The sequence below is a fragment of the Mauremys reevesii genome, linkage group 13 (genome assembly GCF_016161935.1).
Source record: "Mauremys reevesii isolate NIE-2019 linkage group 13, ASM1616193v1, whole genome shotgun sequence".
Classification (NCBI taxonomy): Eukaryota; Metazoa; Chordata; order Testudines; family Geoemydidae; genus Mauremys; species Mauremys reevesii.
In genome coordinates, this window is record NC_052635.1 from 47,282,180 (window position 1) to 47,304,022 (window position 21,843).

The window sequence follows — 21,843 nt, forward strand, 5'->3', positions numbered from 1 at the left end:
AGAGCAATAAACATGGGGTCCAGCTCTCTGCAATGGTATTGGTTGCAAATCATTTTCCTGGGCAGCCACCACTATGCACCCCCCTCTGCATTCTAACCACGAGGTGGTCTGCTGTTTGGTGATCTGCTCAGAGGGGGCTTTGTGTCTATGGAGCACACGCTGCCCGACAGCTTTCATGCAAATCTCTGCTCTTCTCCGTCTCACATCCAGGTCTTGCCTCCCACCAGGGCTGGTCTGTTCTGTAGTGAGGTGACTGATGGCGAAAAATACCAGATTAGCAGCCAGGGTAAAAATCTTGTATCCATAGAACAGAGAGAGCGTGGGCCAGAGCAGGACAAGCTCCCCCATGCTGCCCTGCCAGTGTCTCTCAACCCTGGGCCAAGGATGTCTGTCTGCCCCACACCATTCTCAGTCAGACTCGCTGGCCCATTGTGTCCTTGAGCAGCAGCATCGCCACTTAGGGCTGCTTTGTGTGAGGTGGACACTTTGGCCCATAGAATCTGTCAGAGCCCCACCAGCCTCATTTGGCACAGCCCAGGGACAGGGTGCACCGACCCCATGCTGGAGCAGGTAAACAAGGGGTAAATTCCCAGCAGGGCCTGGCCTGGAACCGGTTACTTGCCATTTGGTGTGAGAAAGCTTTCAGCTGGTGGCATTCAGCCAGGAACAGGATGGAAGCGGGGGAAGAGCTTGCTCAGAGGTGAAGGGGACTGGACAGGAACAAAGGCAGGAGACCTGGCGCGCCCCAGGACTGGACTCTCCCTGGAGAGGCTGCAGGTGAGAGGCTCAATCGCAGGTTCTGTTTGTTGGAAAGGCTGGAAGGAGCCTGCCAGGGCGGCCGCTGCCCTGACTCAGGGCCCAGAGAGCCTTGGCCTTTGGGGGCTGGGGCTGTAGTTTTCCTTGGGGTGTTTGTTCTGTCCTTACCGGGGAGCCGATGCTGCTGCTCCAGGGAGCCCTGCTCCAGCCCTCAGGGTGGCACATTTTAGTCATCACCAGCAACCGAGAGGCCAAAGGTTTGTATCCCGTTGGTGCCCAGCAGGGAGGTAGCCTGAGGTCTGAGGGGGCAGGTGTGGGGCTCCTGAACCCAACGGCCTCACTTCAATGGAAATCATTGACATGAATAAGCCATGGCATGTCCAGGCTGACTGACCCCCTTGTGTTCCCCCATCTGTCCCCATGTGCCATAGACTCCAGGGCTCTGTTTGTCTGGCTTTGGGGGTGCTATAGAGACCTGCCCAGCCTGCTCTCCGGGGCCCCTGTGCTGAGCTACAGGTGCTAATTGTGCTTGGGTTAGCAATGGGCCTCCCCACGCTGTTTAACTGGGGAGCAGTACTGGGCCTGACCCTGTGCAGGGTGGACAAGGGGCAAGGAGCCTCTCTGCAATGGACCGTGCAGACAGACCAGAGACACCCCCTCACCCCCAGACTTCAGTGGGCTTCAGTGCCTCTTTGAAACGTCTTTAAGTGACAGGGGACTTGTTCAGCCAGCCCTGCCTGTGCCATCATTAGCTGCGTCCCCTAAGGGAGTGAGACTCCTCCTGGGGCAGGTGGCAGCAGGATGAACTAACTCCTGGGCCTCACCGAAGGGCAGAGAACTCATGGAGGGGCAGGAAGCCCAGGGAGCAAGTTTAGCCTGGGAGTCAGCGCTCCGTCCCAGAACAGAGAGACTTCACGGGAGCCCAGGAGCAGGGGCGGCTCTAGAAAGTAGGCTGCCCCAAGCAGCGCGGAGCGCTGCGCCGCCCTTCCCCGGTCCCGCGGCGGGTCCCCTCTTCCCGCGGCTCCGGTTGAGCTCCTGCCGGCATGCCTGCGGCAGGTCCACCGGAGCCCGGGACGAGCGGACCTGCCGCAGGCATGCCGGCGGGAGCTCAACCGGAGCCAAATGCCGCCCCCCGGGAAACGGCCGCCCCAAGCGCCTGCTTGGCGTGCTGGGGTCTAGAGCCGCCCCTGCCCAGGAGGCTGGGTAGCAGGGGGAAGAATTTCCTGGGCTCTTGTTACGTGGAAGGAGTTAAGTTTTAGTGACTCGGCTGAAGGAAGGGCTGAGTCCTGGCATGAAATCCAGCCTGCGTGGGGAAGGCTGAAGGGCCCCGCCTGGGGCGGGAAAGCGGAGGCAGGGGATGCCTGCAGTGGCCCTACAAGGCAGGTGTGCCCTAGGACAGATGCCCAGGCACACGGGATATGTTTCTGGAGCCCTTGCAACCTGTCTGGCAAGCTGGAGTGTTTCTGCTCTGTTCCAGCCGAGTGGGTATTGTACACGGGACACTGCAGAGCCAGAGAGATCACTCTCCTTATGCAATGGGCCTGATCTGGCACATCCACCCAATCTCACTGAGATCCAGGTGTACCCGCCCCCCCAGGCCTGCTCCAGCTCCTCTATTCAGCAAAGGCCAGGGGAGCTTTCCATTGATTTCAGTGCGATTGGGCTCTACATCGCCAGTGGGCTTGGATGCGTGTACCTTTGGGCAGAGCTGAGACCAAAGGATTTCTTGACGGATTTGCCTGGCAACGAGGCAACTGCCCTGCAAGTGTCACAGGCTGGGATGGGTCAAACCCCTAAGATTCACAAAAATGGGCCACTAGGAAAAGCAAATAGTAACAATGTGGAATCCCTCCCTCCTCGGTCTGACATCTCTGTGCACTGTGTATCTCGATTGCAAGCTGCCTGGGGCAGGGGCCTTGGCTTTATGCTGGGATGTACCTAGCACCCAGGCACTGAACCATGGGCAGTGACAGAATAAAGGCACCACTTTGGAGCCTGAATGTTTTGCCCTGCAGAACCTGCTGCTGCCACGCTGCTGCCCCCGAGGGAGTTGGCAGATGTGCATTTCAGGGGGCTGGAGGGTGAAACTCCTGGTTAGGATCAATCCACTGTCACAGAGGAGAAACATTGGCAGGCAAAGCTTGTGCGAGTGATGGAAGGCAGGGGCCTCCGTGCCGTTAATTTCTGCCTGCGTTCTCACTCTGTGTCACCCGGCGCACCGGGAAGCTTTCGCTTGCATGAACTGGTTTCGAGGTGGTTGGGTGGGGGAACTCGAGAAGCACAGGAAATCACTCTTCTTACCGCACTCACTACGGAGGGGAATTCCATCAGGCTGGTCTCTGTGACGCAGAGAAATCTCAGTTTGACTCAGGCCAGGAGCCAGTGTCCCGGCCAATTTCCAAGAAAGGAAGAATAGGCAGGACAGCTAAGAGGGAGGTGACAGCGATGTGTATGGGCGGTGGGCAAGGATGGCTTTTGACTCTAGCATGGTAACACTTTATCCAGGTAGCTGGCATGAACACTGTTCTCTCCTCGACAAGGGCAATTCAGACCACTGCATTCCATGGAAAGGGAGTCAGTGAATTCATCGCGTCTATTTCACTGAAGAAGCACTTATGTCCCTCCTCCTCTCCTGGGAAATGTACTGTGAAGACCTCAAGGCATTAAACACCCCATTCCAGTAGCCTCCATAGATCAAATCCAGAGCCCAGGGGATAATCTGAGCCCATTAACTTGTCATCCAGCCACATATAAATTGGGGAGAGTTTCATACTGTACATGTTCTTATCAGCCAGGGATTTCATGTGTTCTCCTAATAGCTGAGGCAGTGACATACTGAACAGGAGAGATCTAATTATCCCTGGTCTGGATTCCTAGGCAGCATTTGCAGGAGGAAAGTGAGGCTGCTTAATAATCCTTATACTTTGTATGCTAATGAACTAGCATTGCAAAAATGGAGTTAAATATTAACCCACAATTAACCCTGCCCTCAGCTGCACTTCAGATACACAAAACCACATCCACAAATATAAATACATTTCTGCTTTGCCAGCAAGGGCTGGATTTTAATAGTTTAGGTGAATACTGCCTGCACAAAATGTGTGCCTAATTGGTAACTGTGTCTGACACTTTTGCATGCAAACTAGGAAACTGCATACGCAAATACATCTGCTTAGTTATATGTGTGCAGCTACCTGATCCAGGTGTGCAGTTGCATTATGCACAAGTTAGGTGTGCAGCTGCATATGTACTTCTGTGTCTTCACTGGCTGAAAATCGGGGCCTGAAACTCTATAACTGGCCAAGTGAAGCAAGTCCTACACTCATCTCAGCGGCATTTCTGCATCTGTAACATGAGAACTTCTGACAACTGCATCTGATCAATTCCAAAATTCCAGGGAAAGTTCTAGGCATCCCTGGGCAGAACCCTACAATTGGAACACCAGGGGAAATGGTGGACATGCTGCACCCTTTGCATCAGGTTAGCACACCCATCAGCTTCAAATAGGTCTGTTAATTGACTGTAGAGCAAAGTACTAGGTGATGGTAGCCATTCGCACCTTTTAGCAGGATGGCCCCCATCTCTAGTTATACTCTAGTTCAAATCAAAATTAATTCAGGGAAGTCCAGTGTTGCCAACTCTCATGATTCTGTCATGAGTCTCATGATAATTATTGTTTTCCTTAAAGCCCCAGCTCCTGGAGTCAAGTGGATTTGGGATGACATCAGACTTCATTCTTAAAGAAAAAGTATGTTTCTAGCCCTCGTGGCTGTGGAGAAAGCTCCAAAATGTGACCCCAGTGCACCCTACAGGCTAAAAAACAGAAGGCAAATAAAAAGATCACCACATCTGTTATTTTTACATAATCTCATGATTTTTGGTGAGCCTGAATCCTGATTTTTGAACATGTGGGGCTGGCAGTCCTATGGCCTATGTTGTACAGAAGGTCGGACTAGCTGATCAGAGTGATCCCTTTGGGCCTTATCATTTATGCATTTCAGCTCCGCCCATCATCCCAATGGGGTTTAACATGTTGACACCCTGAGTGACTCCTCTCCCAGCCAGAAAGAAAATAAATAATAATGGGGAACATGCAGTGGCTCACCTGGGAGGACAGAATGTGGGACCCTGGCATGAGGAACATACCACCGCAGGCATGGGGGAATCTCTCTATGTACAACTTATGAATTCTGGTTGATGCTATGAAACTGCTGTAACATCGGGTGCTTCCTTGCAAGTGGAATCCTCCATGTGCTGTCAGGGTTGTGCCACAATATCTCCCAGTCCAGGGGCAATGGAGGCACGTTATCATTACACCTGGACTGCTCCCATTCCAGTGGGAGCACCTCCGAACAATAGGAAGCCGGCCACGTCTGTCTGTGGGGCTGGAGTTTGAAGCCATGGAATTTTCCCAAAAAGGGAAACCAAGAAACCAGGGAACCCAGAAACCACAACCATTAAAAAACCCAAAGGCTGAGGAATCAAAAAGGGGAACTCAGAGGAACCCGCAGAGACACAGGAAGCTTGGGTGAGTGGGTAGGGTGGAGGCACAGAGGGGCATGTTGAAGCAGAGGGGTCTCACTTAGGGAAGAAGGAAACTCTCGGCACACAGAGGAGGAGGAGTTGCGGTGTGCAGGAGGGGCAAGGGGCTGTTTTGGGAACCCTCTCAAAGCCCATGTGGCTGTCTGCTTTCACTAGATCATGTCCCGGAAGAGGTGAACTGTAAACCCTGAGTGCCTACATGGCTAGAGCCTTGGGAGAGGCTGGGCAGTCAGCACAGGGCCTGGGGCAGCTGGGCTGCGGGTCCCATTTCTGCGAAGGGAGGACAGATGGAGGCTGCAGCCTACTCAGACCAAGGGACACGTAAGAGCAGACGCCGGGCCCAGTGCGGTGGGACCTGAACACAGTAGGCTGGGGACTGTCCAGCAAAGGGAGGGCTGGGTGACAGGGGCATGTCTGGTTTTCAGAATGTCACCGCCTCCGGCAGGCTCTGAGCTGTTAGCCAGCCTCTGCCTAGCATAAGAACAGGGCTCCTGAACAAGGGTGCAGTGTGGGCAACACAGAGCCGAACTATGGCTGTGTCTGCAATACGAGCATGGGGCGTGATTTCCCCTGCTCCTATACACGGACTCACACTAACGCTCCTGGACCCAGTGTGAGTACAAACAGCAGTGTAGACACAGGAGCACAGGGGCAGCGGCAAGTACATATCCACTGGCCTCAGGTGGGTTTGCGCTTGGCACTTCTCAGCCGTGCCTCCACTCTCGCTCCCTGGGCTATCCTGGCTGCAATGCCCAGCACTGGCATGTGAACACAAGCAGGGGAATCACGCTCATAGCTCACAGTGTGGACATAGCCAATGGCATCGCCCATAGGAAAATGCTTAGCACTGAGTCATAGAAACCCAGCATACTTATCGAGCACTTCAAGATGACTGGTATTCAATTCGTCTGCTGTAACGCCCAGGGAGGATTAAGGCACCAGTGTGCCCGGTGCTGCACAGACGTCTAGGAAGATAGAGCCCATGTCCTGAAGCGCCTGCAGGCTAGGAATCCAATCAGCTCCTTGCCCAGGAATCTCCAGGGTGTCAGGCAGCAGCAGCCGTTATGATGATGTTCTGTCCTCTGATTTTCCTGGGTAATGTAGAGGCAGGAATATGGTGCCCAAAGGTGCAGGTTTGTTGGGTATTTAACTGTGGTGTGGTAGGGATAAAGTCAACGTCCTTTTGCTATCCGGGCTCCCGGGGGGTTGCCAGGTGTGCCCAGTTGCTTTGGCAGGCTGCACTCGGGGACACAGCTGTATGAATTCTTTAGTCCATTCTTTTTTTAGAATTGCACTTTCACACATGGGCCTCCAAGCTCTCGTCACCCAGGACTGAGATGGTGGGACATTGCTGCCATGGGAGGGGCAGTGCTAGAGGTCAGGACAGAGGGTGAAGGGGGACACTCCTAAATAGAGTTGTTTTTACGCTAATTTATTAACTTTAATGTCCAAAACAGCTGGAATGATGTCAGGCTCTGATCCCGAGCTCTGTGCAGACAGAGCCCCATGCCTGCATTGCCTCCTGTGATGTCCATGGAGCTCTCTGCAGATGCAGAGGTTTTCGTGGGTGAAGCTCCCTGTGGGACTGGGGCCGTGGGCTGTGTAAGCTCTTCAAGGCAGAGATTTTGTCTCTTTATTTGCTCTGCAAAGCACCTGGTGCACATTAGGCACTGTGTAACTAAACTAGCAGTACACAGTAATAATTAATGCCCTAGTCCACTCTGCAGCCGCGCGGGAGCGCCGGTGGCAGGGATGTTACATACTCCCAAAGGCTCTGTCTGGCTCCAGAGGGCCTTGCTCATCCCAGCCATCCCCAATCAGCATACCCCCTTTTTCAGATCGAACTCTGCCCTGTGCTGAAATGTACATAAAACTCTGCATTGACGAGAAGTTTATTAAGAAATAAGTATGTAAAAAATCTTCAAACAAAATGGCTTCATATTCAGCTCTAGCAATACCTGGCCCTGTGTTAAATATTATTGGCCCCCTGTGGGAGACCATACTAGGATCAGGGGAAATGTAGTGCAACCCTGTTAACACACCATTCACTGTTGCCTACAGCTGGACCTCTGCCTGCATGAGAGCTGTCTCCTGGCTGCTGTACTGGTCTAATGGAAAACATACACACGCTTCTTATACAATCCCCCGGGACAGTGGAAACCACTTGCTGATGAAAAACCCTCATCTACAAAGAGACATCCCCCCACGCTTTATTTTATTTCTGTGGGCTCAGTGCAGCATTTATTGAAGTGTTACAGTTTGCTGCCAAAGTCCATCCCTGGCTGCTGCTTTCCAACACCGGCTCTTGGCAGCAGGAAAATCCCCTCCTGCACAGCTGATTTGTAGCACTCAGTAAGCCGGGGCTCAATGCTGTGTGCTCAAGGCCCTTCTGTTCACTAATGATGACAGTCAGCACATCTAACCCTCCCAGTGCCCTTTGTATATTTACTAACCAACCCTCACAGCAGCCTGGGAAATAGAAATGTAAGAATTAACCCCCCAGACTTTAGATAGGGAAACTGAGGCAGATGTTAGGTGACTTGCCCAAGGCCACAGAAAGACTACAGAGCTTGGATGGGAACCCAGGAGTTCCTGGCTCCCAGGCCTGTGCTTGCTCCACTGGGCCATACCTCTCCCCTGACATAGAATAGCAGGGATGTCCCTTTCTAGGCCTTGGTGTTTGCCAGTCTGATACATTAGGCTATGCACTTTGCCAGAATGCCTCACTTCCCTCCGCTCTGTGCCTCAGCTGGACTCACTTCAAACAGGTGGGGATGCAGGAGAACGTCTGCTTCACCCGCAGCAGAAAGGGGACTGTGTTCTTGATGTCTCTGCTCCTTGGCACCAGTCCCTGCAGGGGTCCATCTGTCCTGGATGTGCCTTCTCTGTCTGCTGGAAGCAGGAGCCTTATCTCCTCCTCATCATTGAACGTGTCAGTTCCATATCTCTGCTCCAGGTGTCTGTGAATCTGCAGGGTGCAAGGAGAACATAAGAACGGCCATGCTGGGTCAGACCAATGGTCCATCTAGCCCAATATCCTGTCTCCTGACAGTGACCAATGCCAGGTACTTCAGAGATTTGTGATGGCCCTGTTCAGCTGTGTCACAAAGTGCAGAATTCCTGAGGCTGAGCATGTGCTGTAACATACTGTGACCTATTCTCCTCTCACGGGGCTCCTAGGCCCCCCTCCTGTCTCTCTCTTGTACTAGCTACATGCTATGGGCCAGATCCTCATCTGGTATAAATCTGGGTGGCTCAATGGAAGCCAATAGTGATACTCATTCGCACCACCTGAGGAACTGGCCCCTGTAAAGGGAAATGTATTGGCTCAGTATTTAGATGGGCAACCTCCAGGATATATTGAGGTGTAATAGGTGTTGATGGCCCTGTAGGTGGTGCTTTTCCTTTGCCGTCAGGAGCAAACCAATACCCCAGCTTGGGCTGCGGCAGGTGCCATATTTCAAATGGACAGAAATCCAAGGTCCTGGGAATTGGTGACCCTGCAACATTTGATGCAAGGGAGGCCGAGAGGCGACATGCACAGTACTGGAGGACGGGGAGAGTGTATTATTTCCAGTCTGAATGTGTCTGGCTTCCACTTCCAGCCAGTGCATCATGTTAGACCTTTTTCTGCTAGACTGGCGAGAGCATTATTAAATATTTGTTACCCATGTAGGTACTTGTAGACTGTAGTCAAGCCACCCCATAAGCTTTCTTAAGCTAAATAGACTGAGCTCCTTCAATCTATCTCTCTAAACTGTGTTTTCTAATCCTTGAAAGATTTTCATGGCTCTTCTCTGAACTGCCTCTAATTTATCAACAGCCTTCTTGGATTGTGGGCACCAGAACTGGACACAGGAGTCCAGCAGCAGTTACATCTGTGCCAAACACAGAGGTAAAATAACCCCTCTGCTCCTGCTCAAGATTCCCCTGTTTATGCATCCCAGATTCACTCTTTTGGCCACAGTGGCACTCTGGGAGCTCATGTTCAGTTGATTATCCACCATCAGAGTCACTACTTCCCAGGATAGAGTCCTCCATCCTGGCAGCGTGGCCAATGTTCTTTGTTCCTAGATGAATACATATCCATTTAGCCATATTAAAATGCATATTGTTTGATTGCATCCAGTTTACCAAGTGATCCAGATTGCTCTGAATCAGTGACCTGTTCTTCTCCGTTATTTATCACTCCCCCAATTTTTGTGTCATCTGCAAACTTTATCAGTGATGATTTTATGTTTTCTTCCAGGTCACTGATAAAAATGTTAAATAGCATAGGGCCAAGAACCAATCCCTGTGGGACCCCACTGTAAACATACTGACTGGATGACTATTCCCCATTTACAGTTACATTTTGAGACCTATCAGTAGCCAGTTTTTAATCCATTTAATGTGTGCCGTGTTAATTTTATATTGTTGTAGTTTTTTAATCAAAACGTCATTTGACACCAAGTCAAATGCCTTACAGAAGTGTGTATATTAGTTTGACAGCATCTATTTTCCATACACCCATGTTGCTTGCATTAATTACAATGCCCTCCTTTATTCTTTATTAATCGAGGCCTGTGTCAGCCGCTCCACTACCTGCCTGGGATCGATGGCAGGCGAACAGGCCTGTAATTACCTAGGTTGTCCTGTTAAATGGGGCCAGGAAGATGCCCCTGGTTTGTGCTTGTGGCCCTGTGAGTCACCAATAGGAATGAAGTGGCAGGGCAGTGCAGGATGCTCAAGCAGGCAATGATCTGGTGGGGACCTGGTCCAAGCTACGGGCAGGAGTCTGGGTCCTATAGGCCTGGCAAGGTGCTAGCCCTGGTGGCCTGGCCATATGCTGTGTTTGGAAGGAGGGTGGATTGTGTGCCTCTCTCATTGGGAATCTCTCTCAGGACAGCCCATCTCTTCTAGGGGGATTATAGATCTCTCTGATGCCTTCCCCCACCACTGGATCCCACGTCTTGATCCGTCTCTTTCTAACGACCTTCTTTTCTCTCTCTTGGTTCCAAGCTCTCCCTTGCTCTTTGGGGATTCTGAGTCCTCCTCTCCCTGGGCTTGCGCAGTGCCTGGGAAGCGTTATATAAGGACTGGCCACAGTTACCATGGCAAGACCCAGCCTTCTGCTCTCACCTTTCGTGCGGGGCCACGGCCGAACTCCTCCAGCTGCTGCTTGAAGCCGGGGTTGGGATTGGCAATCGGCCGCACTGCTCTTACCGCCTGCAATACCTCTTGCCAGCTTAGCTCCGTCACCGCCATGACATAGGCAACAACAATGGTGGTGCTCCGGGAGATCCCCGCAAGGCTGGAGTCAGAAGGGGGGGAAATCAGGACCTTGATTTTGCTGTTTCTTCCTCGTCCCCACCCCCACTCTCAGCCATCCTCCTTCAAGCCCAGGGGCACCCCCCCCACCATGTGCTCCTTCTTTCTTCGTGACTATTTTAGTTCCTCCTTAGAGAATTTCTTCTCCTGGAGACAGGGCACTTCCACCATGACCTCGGTTATCTCTATACAAACATTACAGCCCCTAGAAGAAGTGAAAACACGAGCCACTTCCTGGAATCCTGCCCCCAAATCGGTTCCTCTTCCTCCCCATTACAACTGAAGCTAATGCTGCCCTTTCTGCTTGGTAAACAGTCCCCTAACCCCATGGCATCCTTAAATCAAGCTGAGCTGGGGAGACACTCGCATGATCTCTGACTCCAGGCACCACCCCAGTCCCCAGCCGGAGCCCACCAGCACACTTGCTTTGGTTCATACGCTGCAGCCCAGCATGTGCAGTCTGGTTTCTACAAAGCCTGGGCCTTCTGGAGGCTCTGCTGCCCAGCCCAGTTCCCCACTACACTGTACTTGGGAGAATGCTGCACGAGGGTCATTGGACGGGAGCATTACCAGTGAACAAGGCAGTTCCCTCCATGCAGGCGACAGTAGTGGATAAAACTGATACATTCTTTAAAGTGCTTCTTGCTAGCAGGAAAAATAAAATAGAATGAAGACTCCAGGCTGTGAAATAGGATTTTACCAGGAGCCGCAGGTGTCCCCATGGCGCGCAGGGCAAGGTGAGCAAAGTAAAATAGTGATCACTGCTTCTTTCCTAGGCATCATTCACAGCTGCTGATTTAACAGCACGGTGCATCGGTGCTTCCAGCCGTGCTGGGGGGCTGATGCTCCTGGCCATTCAACGCACCCTGCAGCAGAGGACTCCAAAGCAGCAGCTGCCAGGCTTCCGGAGGGCACCAGTGCTCTACTCACCAGTCCAGTAGGCACAGCCGAGGACTGAGGAGCACTTCCCAGGAGTTAATGAAAATGAGCCAATCTCTGGCCTCCGGCAGCTTGTCTGCTTGAGCCCTCGGTTGGTGCTCGCATACCTCAGTGCTGGGTGCATTGCACAGGCCCGCACAGCCCTGCCTCCACAGTGTGACCCTTTCCCCCCTTCCTCCCCCAGCCCCCCTTTTATTCAGCTAAGCATGCTACCCCTCCCCCGCGGTGGTCTGTGGCCACTGGATTCTCTAGTGGTGCCGTAACCGGGCTGCCACCCATCCTGATTTTAGGGAGTCGGTAACTAGCTTAGGTGGTCTTAGAGTTGGTAGGGGAACTTCCACCTTTTCATGTTCTCTGTATGTGTATATATCTCCTCACTCTATGTTCCATTCTATGCATCCGATGAAGTGGGCTGTAGCCCACGAAAGCTTATGCTCAAATAAATGTGTTAGTCTCTAAGGTGCCACTAGTCCTCCTGTTCTTTTTGCGGATACAGACTAACACGGCAGCTACTCGGAAACCTGTAACTAGCTTGTGACCCCTCTCAAACTAAGCTCAGGCAGGGTGTTGCACTGTGACTGTGAGGCCGTCCCAGCAGCATGGTCTGATTGTTTCATCCTACAGGACTCCCCTGTGAGGTGCCATCCTGAGTGTCCACCTGAGACAGCTGGTTTGAGGTCTCAGCAGTGCAGTTAGTGCCTATCCCCCAGTGTTTCCTGCAAGCTGCAAGGTTCCCTGGGACTCTGATTCTGGAGCAGCCTTGCCTTGGCACTTACATGTTGGCCTCAGGTGTATCCAGCAGAGGAATGCGAAGATAAGTCATTTCCTGAAATGCATAAAATGCACAGGTCAAGCTTAGGACCCCCGAGAGATCAGAAGGTCTTATTTTCCCAAAGGGCTGCCCCAGAGCTGCTCACTCTACAAAGGCACCTCTCCTTTAGCACTTGAGTTACTACTTCCCTACCCCAAGCCCAGCTCTCTCACCGCAGTAAAGCAAGTACCACCTCCCTCTGCTCCTGGAAATGCTCCCAGAGTCCAAGGAGCAATGTCCACTATCCACCTGGGAATGCAGACCAAGGAATGAGTGATCAGGGAAGGAAATCGGTGACTTCGGACAGCGACGAGATAAACAGAGATGAGGACACAGTGATCTCTAACTCAGGCCAAAGAGCAGACAGTCCCTGATCCTTTTGCTTTCTGGGCATATCTTTGGGATTCTTTATATCCACAGGAAGGCCAAAGGAGCAGCCCAGTTCCTTTGGGACTGTTGAAGGGAGGGTAGCTATCACTGTGGCTTTTCTTCTTGAGGGAGAAGGAGGATGTTAGGGGCGAGTGGATAAGCAGAAGGCAGAGGGGTGATGTTAGGGGCTTAGGTACCTACCTGCAATAGTGGCTGGGGAGATTCATGGATTGAAATAATGTGAGTGATCTTATTCCTGCTCAGTTGCTCCAAATCTTTGGCATCTGAAAGAAGGAAAAACACAATAAGATTCCAGTATGTACTTAGTTCTTACACGTCCCACAAGCATGCCTGCCACACCCCTGCAGACAAATAAGCATGCACACATCTTGCTGCATAGAAACACATAGCTGCATTATACACACACACACATATACAGGTGCCCATACACACTGCAGGTGCGCAAATGCTGCCACAGATGAAAACAACCTATAAATCCCTATGCATGCGCACACGTTACACCAAAAGACACCTCCCTAAATGAACACATACCCTGCCTGTTCACACCTGAATGAATTCAAACACACACCAACATGCCAAAGCATAATGAACACATGCTTGGAAAAATGTGTGCAAACACACCTGCAAATACATTCACATACCTGTTTGCAGCATACACACATCCAAATGCTCCCACATGAAGGAACACTCTCTTCCCCCACATGCAAACATACCATAAATACTAGCAGCCTGTATTGCTGCATGCGCAATTTACCCCACCCATTAACTGCAGCAACGGAGCTGCACTCACTTACAGCATGTCTGAGAGTGGCCCAGTCTGCCTGAACTCTTCAATGTTTGAACTTATCTCATCTGATGATTGATCCCCAGTTCTCCTGACATACGCTCAAGTAGCTTTGTTGCATTTGACATCTTCTGAATTGTACCTATCTGAATGAGGATTCCTAGATGTCCTCCCCTTTCCCACAGAACAGGGGCCTAGCTTCTCTAACAGGTCTCAGTATTTTGTGGTTCTGGCCACTAGTTCAGGACTAGGGTTAATCTTCTGGAAGGTGGGCATACTGGTCTGGCCAACTAAGCATCTTTGCAGCAGGTTTTTCTCTTATGATTTTAGCAACTGTTCCTTTGCAAGCTGCTAGTTAGGCACTGCCTTTCCCATCTCAAAGCTTTGGGATTCTAAATGTTCAAGTGGTATAAAGCATTGGCTTGTAGTTCTAAAGCATCGTGTGCTAATGGCACTATATAAATATTTAATACAATAGAGAATCTAAGAGAGCCGCTCCATGTCAGAATTCAAGGGGGGTGGAGGGGAGAGCAAGAGCTCCCCATCCCTTTATCTGTTTGTATTACCTTAGTATGGGGGGCTGGCAGTCAGAATGCCGGTACTTAGACTGATAGGATTTTGATGTCCAGTGTTTTGTGACCTACCAGGGACAGAGGATGCTTTCAATTGGAAAACATGTTTCTAGCTCTGGCCGTTCACAAGCTATTGAACTTTAAATCTATCCCATGACCCCCAATGTCTTGGTTGAGCAGTGCTTGTGTGGCACCAGCCCAAGACTGAATGTAGCAGGCCTTGGACTTGTTTAACCTTTCTGGTTAACCTGGGGTCTGAGTATTCTGGATGCCGCCTGCTGTAGATATGGGGCTCAGTACAGGGTAACTGGGTGAAATTCTCTAGCCTGTGATATACAGGGGGTCAGACTAGATAATCATAATGGTCCCTTTCTCACCTTAAAATCTATGAATCTGTGCTTCCCCTGTTGTAATCCCTCATCTTGGTCAGGAATCTGTGTTCTTACTGTCTTTCGGAGTCTTGGTCCAAACTACTCTCGAATCCCCTGTGCATTGGACAAAGGCTTCTGAGAAGGCTTTTCAGTCAATGAACTGCCTGCCTTAATGCACAGAAACAAAGTCAATGGCCTTCTTGAGACAACCGAGTGTCCTATCAGATGCATCCTCTATTGAGGGGATTGTATCATAGAATCATAGAAGATTAGGGTTGGAAGAGACCTCAGGAGGCATCTAGTCCAACCCCCTGCTCAAAGCAGGACCAACACCCACTAAATCATCCCAGCCAGGGCTTTGTCAAACCAGGCTTTAAAAACCTCGAAGGATGGAGATTCCACTGTATCCTCTCCTGGCAGGAGCATGGCCTCACTCATTGACTAGGCCTTTTCCACCTGTAAATCCTGAGATCCTATGAGTTACTGAGGCCCGTAAGGGGGAACAAGAGGAAGAATTGTCTTGTTTTCCCTTCCCGGATCTCCCGCCCCGAGCCTGTGGAAATAAATGGTTACACTCTGCTGCTCATGTGCCATCGTCATCGTAGAGAAACACAACGCCTGCAAACACCACACAGTGAGATTTTGCAGCAGGCGGCCAGCTGGGTTTCTGACACCATTTGCCAGAGGGGAAGCAGGTGACCATTGGTATAATGCATGAGCTAACAGGTTTCTCTATCTACTGCTAGTTGTCTGTAGGGCAGAATTGCCACCCCCAATGCTGTGATATTTATAGCTGGTATCAAGATGTTGTGTCAGAGTGGGAGAGGCAGAGTCACGGTGTTGGAACACAAGACACTCGGAGTCACACATGTGTGGTAATACTTCATGATGCCCAGAGTCAGTTTGGTGCTCTTTAACCCTTTGTGTGACTGTCACCTTGCTCCCCAACATCATCAGCTCCGTCTTCCTCACAGCTGTGGTTCACATCCCCCGAATTGAACGAGAGCCCCTCCTACCTGTCTAGCTTTTTACTCCTCTCTCTGGGCACCACAATTTCCTATCCCACCCCTGCCCGGGGCTGAGAACACTGATCACACTGGGAAATAAAGCAGGTGAGGCTCGAGAGCCTTGAGTGGACAAGGGGGAGAGCGCCTCTCCCAAGCACCAGGAAAGAGTGACAGATGGAGAAAAGGGAATAGGGGAGAGGAGAGCAGAGGTAGGTAGGAGAGCAGGCAGGGCTTTGCAGGTGGCACTTGAGTTAAATGCAAGAATCAGGAAGTCAAAGGAAGAGATTCTTGCAGGGGTGCTGACGCCTCTCTGCCTGCCACGATGGTGACGATGCCTAAGACAGAGTGACCCAGGAGCACAGGGAGCTTAATGAGATATGACAGCACTTTTTAATCCTGACTAAATCAGGGTGAAATCTCTCTCCCACGTCCATGCAGCACAGAACAATCCCTGAACGTCCCTGTCTTCTGTAGGACAAGTTGTGTAGTTGAGCATCTCCAGCGCCTATGGATGTCACCTCTCAGGATATTAATCACTTCGATACCAGTGCTTCTGGTTTAAATAAGCACGCACAATATTGTCAGGGCCTGGCAAGAACAAGGCTCCCTCGTAATGGGGGACAGTGGGGCAGAGGACTACATGCACATCACGCAACACAGACTATCGGTAACTTCCCAGCTCAGACAGTTCTCTGGGTGCTCTCAGCAGTGCTGCTCACCTATGAAGTTTCCAAGGTAAAGTCCAGGGAGAACCTGCAGGACACAAAAGAGAAGATTCAGCCTGAAAGAGGACGACTCCTGGTGTGTTAGCAAAAAGAACAGGAGGACTTGTGGCAGCTTAGAGACTAACACATTTATTTGAGCATAAGCTTTCGTGGGCTAAACCTCACTTCATCGGATGCATGGAGTGGAAAAGACAGTAGGAAGATATATATATATTACACAGAGAACATGAAACAATGGGTGTTACCATACCCACTATAAGGAAAGTGATCAGTTAAGGTGAGCTATTATCAGCAGGAGAGAAAAAAAACATCTTTTGTAGTGATAGTCAGGATGCATCCCTTCCCCCTCCCACCTGGCCCATCCAGCATTCAGACAGAGAGGAAGCATGTAGCATGCTTGCCTCTCAGAACAAGCCAAGAAGAACCAAAACAAAAAAAAGAAACCACCACTCTGTGCCACCAACCCTCCCCCTTCCTGGATCCCTGCCCACCCCACTGCCGGTGAAGTCACTAAAGCGATTCCTGTGATGAGAGAGATTGCGCATGGTGGCTCAAATAGCGTGAGGGCTCTGCTTTGACTCTGGCTGCGTCCATCGACCCGTGAGATGGGTCTCCTGTGTAAGGAGGGCTAGCAGCCCATCCCATCCCTGGGGGTCAGAGCACATCTCACAACTTGCTAATTCCATAGCGTGGCACTCAGAGAACGGGCTCCTCAGTGCCTGGCAGGATCAGGTCCAGTAAGAACAATGGCATGAATCACACCATCAAGCCCATAAATGGGAAGGAGGAAAACACCTGTTCCCTATGGTCTGTCTTAGATCTCTAATTGGTCACTTAAAGAACACAAACTCCCTCCTGCTTATTGGCCCAAAGATACTATTGGATACATTTTGCCCTCAGTTAAATCTGTGCAACCTTACTGACTCATGTGGAATGGCATCACATTTAGAACCACAGAATGGACGTAACCGCAGAATTCGGCCCTTGGAGCCGTTCAGGCTTAGAAATAAGTTGGTGGCTCCTTTGAGGCTGTCATAGCTTGGAAGGATGTGACTCTGGGAAACTGCTGTTGCTTTTTTAAATAATCATTAATAATTAACAACAATTTGCACTTTGCTAGTGCTTTTCATCTGAGAACCTCAAAAGTCACTTATCTATTAAGCCTCAGGTCCCGGGGAATTAGAGCATAGTTTCCCCATCTCTAAAACGGGGATATAATAAGGCACAGAAGTTACAGGACTTGCCCAAGGCCAGCTATGAAGTCAGTGGCACCATCAGGGACAGAATCCAGCAGTCCTCTGCTCAGATCACTAGATCACACTCCCTCCTCCATTTAGCCAAATAGTGCCCATCCTATAAGAAGTCCTTCCTTTTCTTTCTTTTTCTTCTGAAGAAAACTTGTTCCCAACACAAGAATAGCAGGCCAGTTTGTCACAGAATTTAGGAACACAACTGCATGTCTGATCTGTGCATGCAATCATGGTAATTGTGCATTCAAATGAGGTGCACATTTTGCACATGCAATTGTGCACCTAAATTGTCTGAAAATCTGGTCCTAAAGTTTTAAATACTTTAATTCCCACAATTATTCAATTCCAGTAATCTACCTGCTGCTATTTCCCATAGTGAGAAGACATCTGTTGCAGACTTAACTTTGTTAGGGACAGAATGAACTTCCAAACCATAGGTTGGAAACAAACATTTCTTTACCTCCCTTACTAATAGCACCTTAGACTATTAGAAATGAGATGTTTAAAAATTCAATGTACTCATAACTTCTTTGTTTACATTTTTACATTTCTCTCAGTCTGGTCAATGAAAACTAATGGAGTCATTTTCACTTTTCATAGAAAAGTAGGGTTGGATGAGACCTCGAAGTCATTGAGTCCAGCCCCCTGTGCTGTGGCAGGACCAAATAAAGCTAGACCATCCCTGACAGGTGTTTGTCCAACTTGTTTTTAAAAGCTTCCAATGATCTTCCATGACCTCCCTTGGAAGCCTGTTCCAGAGCTTAACTACTCCTACGGTTAGAAAGTTTTTCCTAACGTCTAACCTAAAATGCCCCTTTCTCCAGATTAAGCCCATTACTTCTTGTCCTACCTTCAGTAGACACGGAGAACAACTGATCACAGTCCTCTTTAAAATGGCCCTTAACATATGGAAGCCTGTGATCAGATTGTCCTTCAGTCTTCTTTTCTCAACACTAAACATGCACAGTTTTTTTTAACCTTTTCTCATAGGTCAGGTTGTCTAAACCTTTGATCCTTTTTGATGCTCTCCTCTGGACTCTTTCCAATTTGCCCACATCCTTCCTAAATTGTTGTGCCCCAGAACTGGACACAATACTCCAGCTGGGGCCTCATCAGTGCCGAGTACAGTGAGACAATTACCTCCTGTGTCTTACATACAATGCTCCTGTTAATACACAACAGAATCAGATTAGCCATTTTTTGCAGCTGCATCACATTGACAACTCATATTCAGCTTGTGGTCCAGTATAACCTCCAGATACTTTTCAGCAGTATGACCACCTAGCCAGTTATTCCCCATTTCGTAGTCGAGCATTTGACTTGTTTATAGTCAGTTTCAAGTTCTTGATGTTTCAGTGGTTGGTTTGCAAACACTGCAGGGGAAAGCTTAAAACTACAGTTTCACTTTTTTTTTTTTAAAGTAAATTTGGAAATGTTTCTATTGACCTCATTGTTCATAAGAGTGTTTTTAAAACATTTACAATTTGGATATAATTTATATAGGCAATGTGCCTTTACCAAACTAACTTTCAACTATACCTCTACCCCGATAAAACACGAATTCGGATATAACATGGTAAAGCAGCGCTCCGGGGCGGGGGGAGGGGGTTGTGCACTCTGGTGGACCAAAGCAAGTTCAATATAACACGGTTTCACCTATAACGCGATAAGATTTTTTGGCTCCCAAAAACAGCGTTATATCAGGGTAGAGGTGTATCATAGAAATTAGATGCTAAGAGATTGCTGTAATGCAAGGACACAGCTAAAGGGGAAACTGCAATGGCTATGTATCCAGGAATGTCCTCATTACACAGTAACGTGCCTCATTCAGTCCTACTCCTCTGTGAAATGCAATAGCTTTGATATATTGCATCCTTCATCCAAAATATCACAAAACTCTTTGCTGTGCAGTGATAGCGTAGAGAGAGAGAGAGAATGCTTCAAGGATTAAGAGTGGAGGTTCTTACACAGGCAAATAAAGTCACTTCCTTGCAACTTGGGAAAACTTCACTGAAGGGGAAGCAGTGGCTGCCCTCTCCGATAAGCTATGCCCTGGATATTGTATACAGCAAAGCCCGTGGTGTTAGAGCAGCTGCTACTGGGAATGCTGAGTAGCCGAGTGGGGCAGTACCAAGCTCACGCCTCACAGATCTCTTGTCATGTGCTTATCTCATCTAGTTCTCTAAGGTGATGTAAAACTTTTCTTTCACCTTCACAGGGTAATATCCTGGGCCGTGCACTGACCTCCTGGCCTCACTGGTGGCACTGCTGTAATCTCCTGGGGAGGAATCCCAGGATCACCACTGATCAGCTCTGATGCCTGTCTACTCGCTGTCTTCCTAGGGTAGTAGCAGAGCTGCTTAGAACCCTTACCGACACTCCAGACCTGTACGAAGGACCTCGTCTACTGACTTGCATGACCTCTAAAGAATCCTCAAGTGGTTTCTTGTCCAGCTGTGCTCACCCTGTAGTTAAAGATCCACTTCTACTAGAGGAGCTGGTTTTTGCTGGTCCCTTATATATATTTCATTGTAAAATTAAGCATACACGAGGGTGCCCTGAAATCTAACATGAAGTGGAGCCTGGCTCTTGCTTTCCAAGAAACAGAGTCCAATAAAGAGACCTCACACCCTAAAAGCTCTGAAAAGCCTGTCTCAGAGAGAACAGAGACCCACGAAACTAGTGTGTCAGAGTGTTTATCTTTACCTTGTTCATGCCATTTCCCATGGTGCAAAGCAATTACTGTGGAAGGCCAGGGGGACGCAGGTGTTGTCTCTTGATGCTGTGGCACGGCGTTTCCCCAGTTGAAATCTTAGCTGCCTCTCCAAAATGTTCAATGACAGGATGTCAGTGTTGGTCATGAAGAGATTTACACCTCCACAGTCGCTGGTTTTTGTGGGAGTTTGTTTGTTTGTTGTAATAGTGGTAGGTTGCTTGTTTTTTCTCTTCACAGGCAGCAAAACTGATCTCCTTGCAGCAGCTGCACATCTCAGGACAGAATAAACCTTCACTGAATCCTTCAGCTGGCCCCTTCAGAAGCCCTTCTCCTCTGGGGACCTGCTTCCCTCCCAGATGGTGAAGCTACTCTTAAAGTGCCTTGTACCAGTTGTTCTCTTGACCAGGGCAGAGACAATAGAGGAGAAACCCCACCTCTCAGCACTCATGTGGGAGTGCTAAGGCCATGCTGTCTGCTGACTTAGTGCTCCTGCTTTCCAAGCAAATCTGAACAAAGCCTCAGTGTTGGAGAAATAACAAAATCCTTTGTCCCCCTTGCTCTCTTAGAAGGAAGGTCTGTTAAGCCATGCAGCTGAATGCTCAAAGGGATGCCCACTCCTGCCTGTACCCCCCGGGGCAGTGTGTACTATGAGACCAGAACTCCTACCTTTCAAGAGAAACTTGCAGCTTGGTAGCAATTCCAGCTCTTGCTACTCACTCACACACAGGCAAAACTTCCCTTCCTCTTGGGTAACTTCTTGCTTTGTACTGCCAGGCGTGATAATGCAGCCTTCGCAGAGTGGAATGCAAGGTCAAGGGATCACAGAAAGTGGTGATCAGGAACTGTCCATCAATGTCAGGATGCCTGAGCACATACCACATATTCACCTTAACTGATCACTCTAGTTAGAGTGTGTATGGTAACACCCATTGTTTCATATTCTCTGTGTATATATATATCTTCCTACTGTATTTTCCACTGCATGCATCCAATGAAGTGGGCTGTAGCCCACGAAAGCTTATGCTCAAATAAATGTGTTAGTCTCTAAGGTGCCACAAGTACTCCTGTTCTTTTTGCAGATACAGATGAACATGGCTGCTACTCGGAAACCTACCACATACTATGTTCATGAGTACACTCCTTATCTACAGACATACATCCTTCAGCCCGCTCCCCAAGGGATGCCAGCCGCCAGCAGTAAGTAAACACCTGCCCTGTTTGTTACATGGAGAGGCATTCAGGCAAAACTCCTGATCCAAACACTTTTGAACTTTAGAGGACTTTGGATCTGGTTGGGCGCTAGCCTGGGACAGACAATTGCAGTTTGATTCTCTGCTCCCCCACAGGTAATCCCTGTATGACCTTGGGCAAATCTCTTAGTCTCTCTGTGCCTCAGTTCCCCATGTTTGCAGCAGGGATAATAGCCCTGTGTCATGCTGTGAAGCTGAATCCCTTAAAGATTGTGAGGCGCTTGGTACTATAGTAATGGGGGACCTGCTTAGATCCTTGTGACTCACTTTATACCCGTACTGTATCCACTGTGCCTTTAGGACTTTAAGCTGTTTGGGGCAGGGATCCTGTTCACATTCTGCCTTCTGTAAAGTTTCATGCACACTGAAAGCTGTGCAAACAACCAGGCAGCAGGCCCCAGACAAAGGTGGAATGGTGTA

At 49.6% G+C, this 21,843-nt stretch overlaps 1 protein-coding gene across 1 annotated transcript; it reads right to left on the reverse strand.

Annotated features, from left to right (window-relative positions):
- Window positions 1–7,177: 7,177 nt before the first annotated feature.
- Window positions 7,178–20,824, reverse strand: DUSP15 (dual specificity phosphatase 15). Its single transcript, XM_039498257.1, is given in 8 exon segments — window positions 7,178–8,062; window positions 8,065–8,266; window positions 10,420–10,591; window positions 11,179–11,253; window positions 12,324–12,373; window positions 12,929–13,011; window positions 16,202–16,235; window positions 20,164–20,824. Coding segments are annotated over 8 exon segments (678 nt in total). The 5' UTR covers window positions 20,185–20,824; the 3' UTR covers window positions 7,178–8,021.
- Window positions 20,825–21,843: the final 1,019 nt, after the last annotated feature.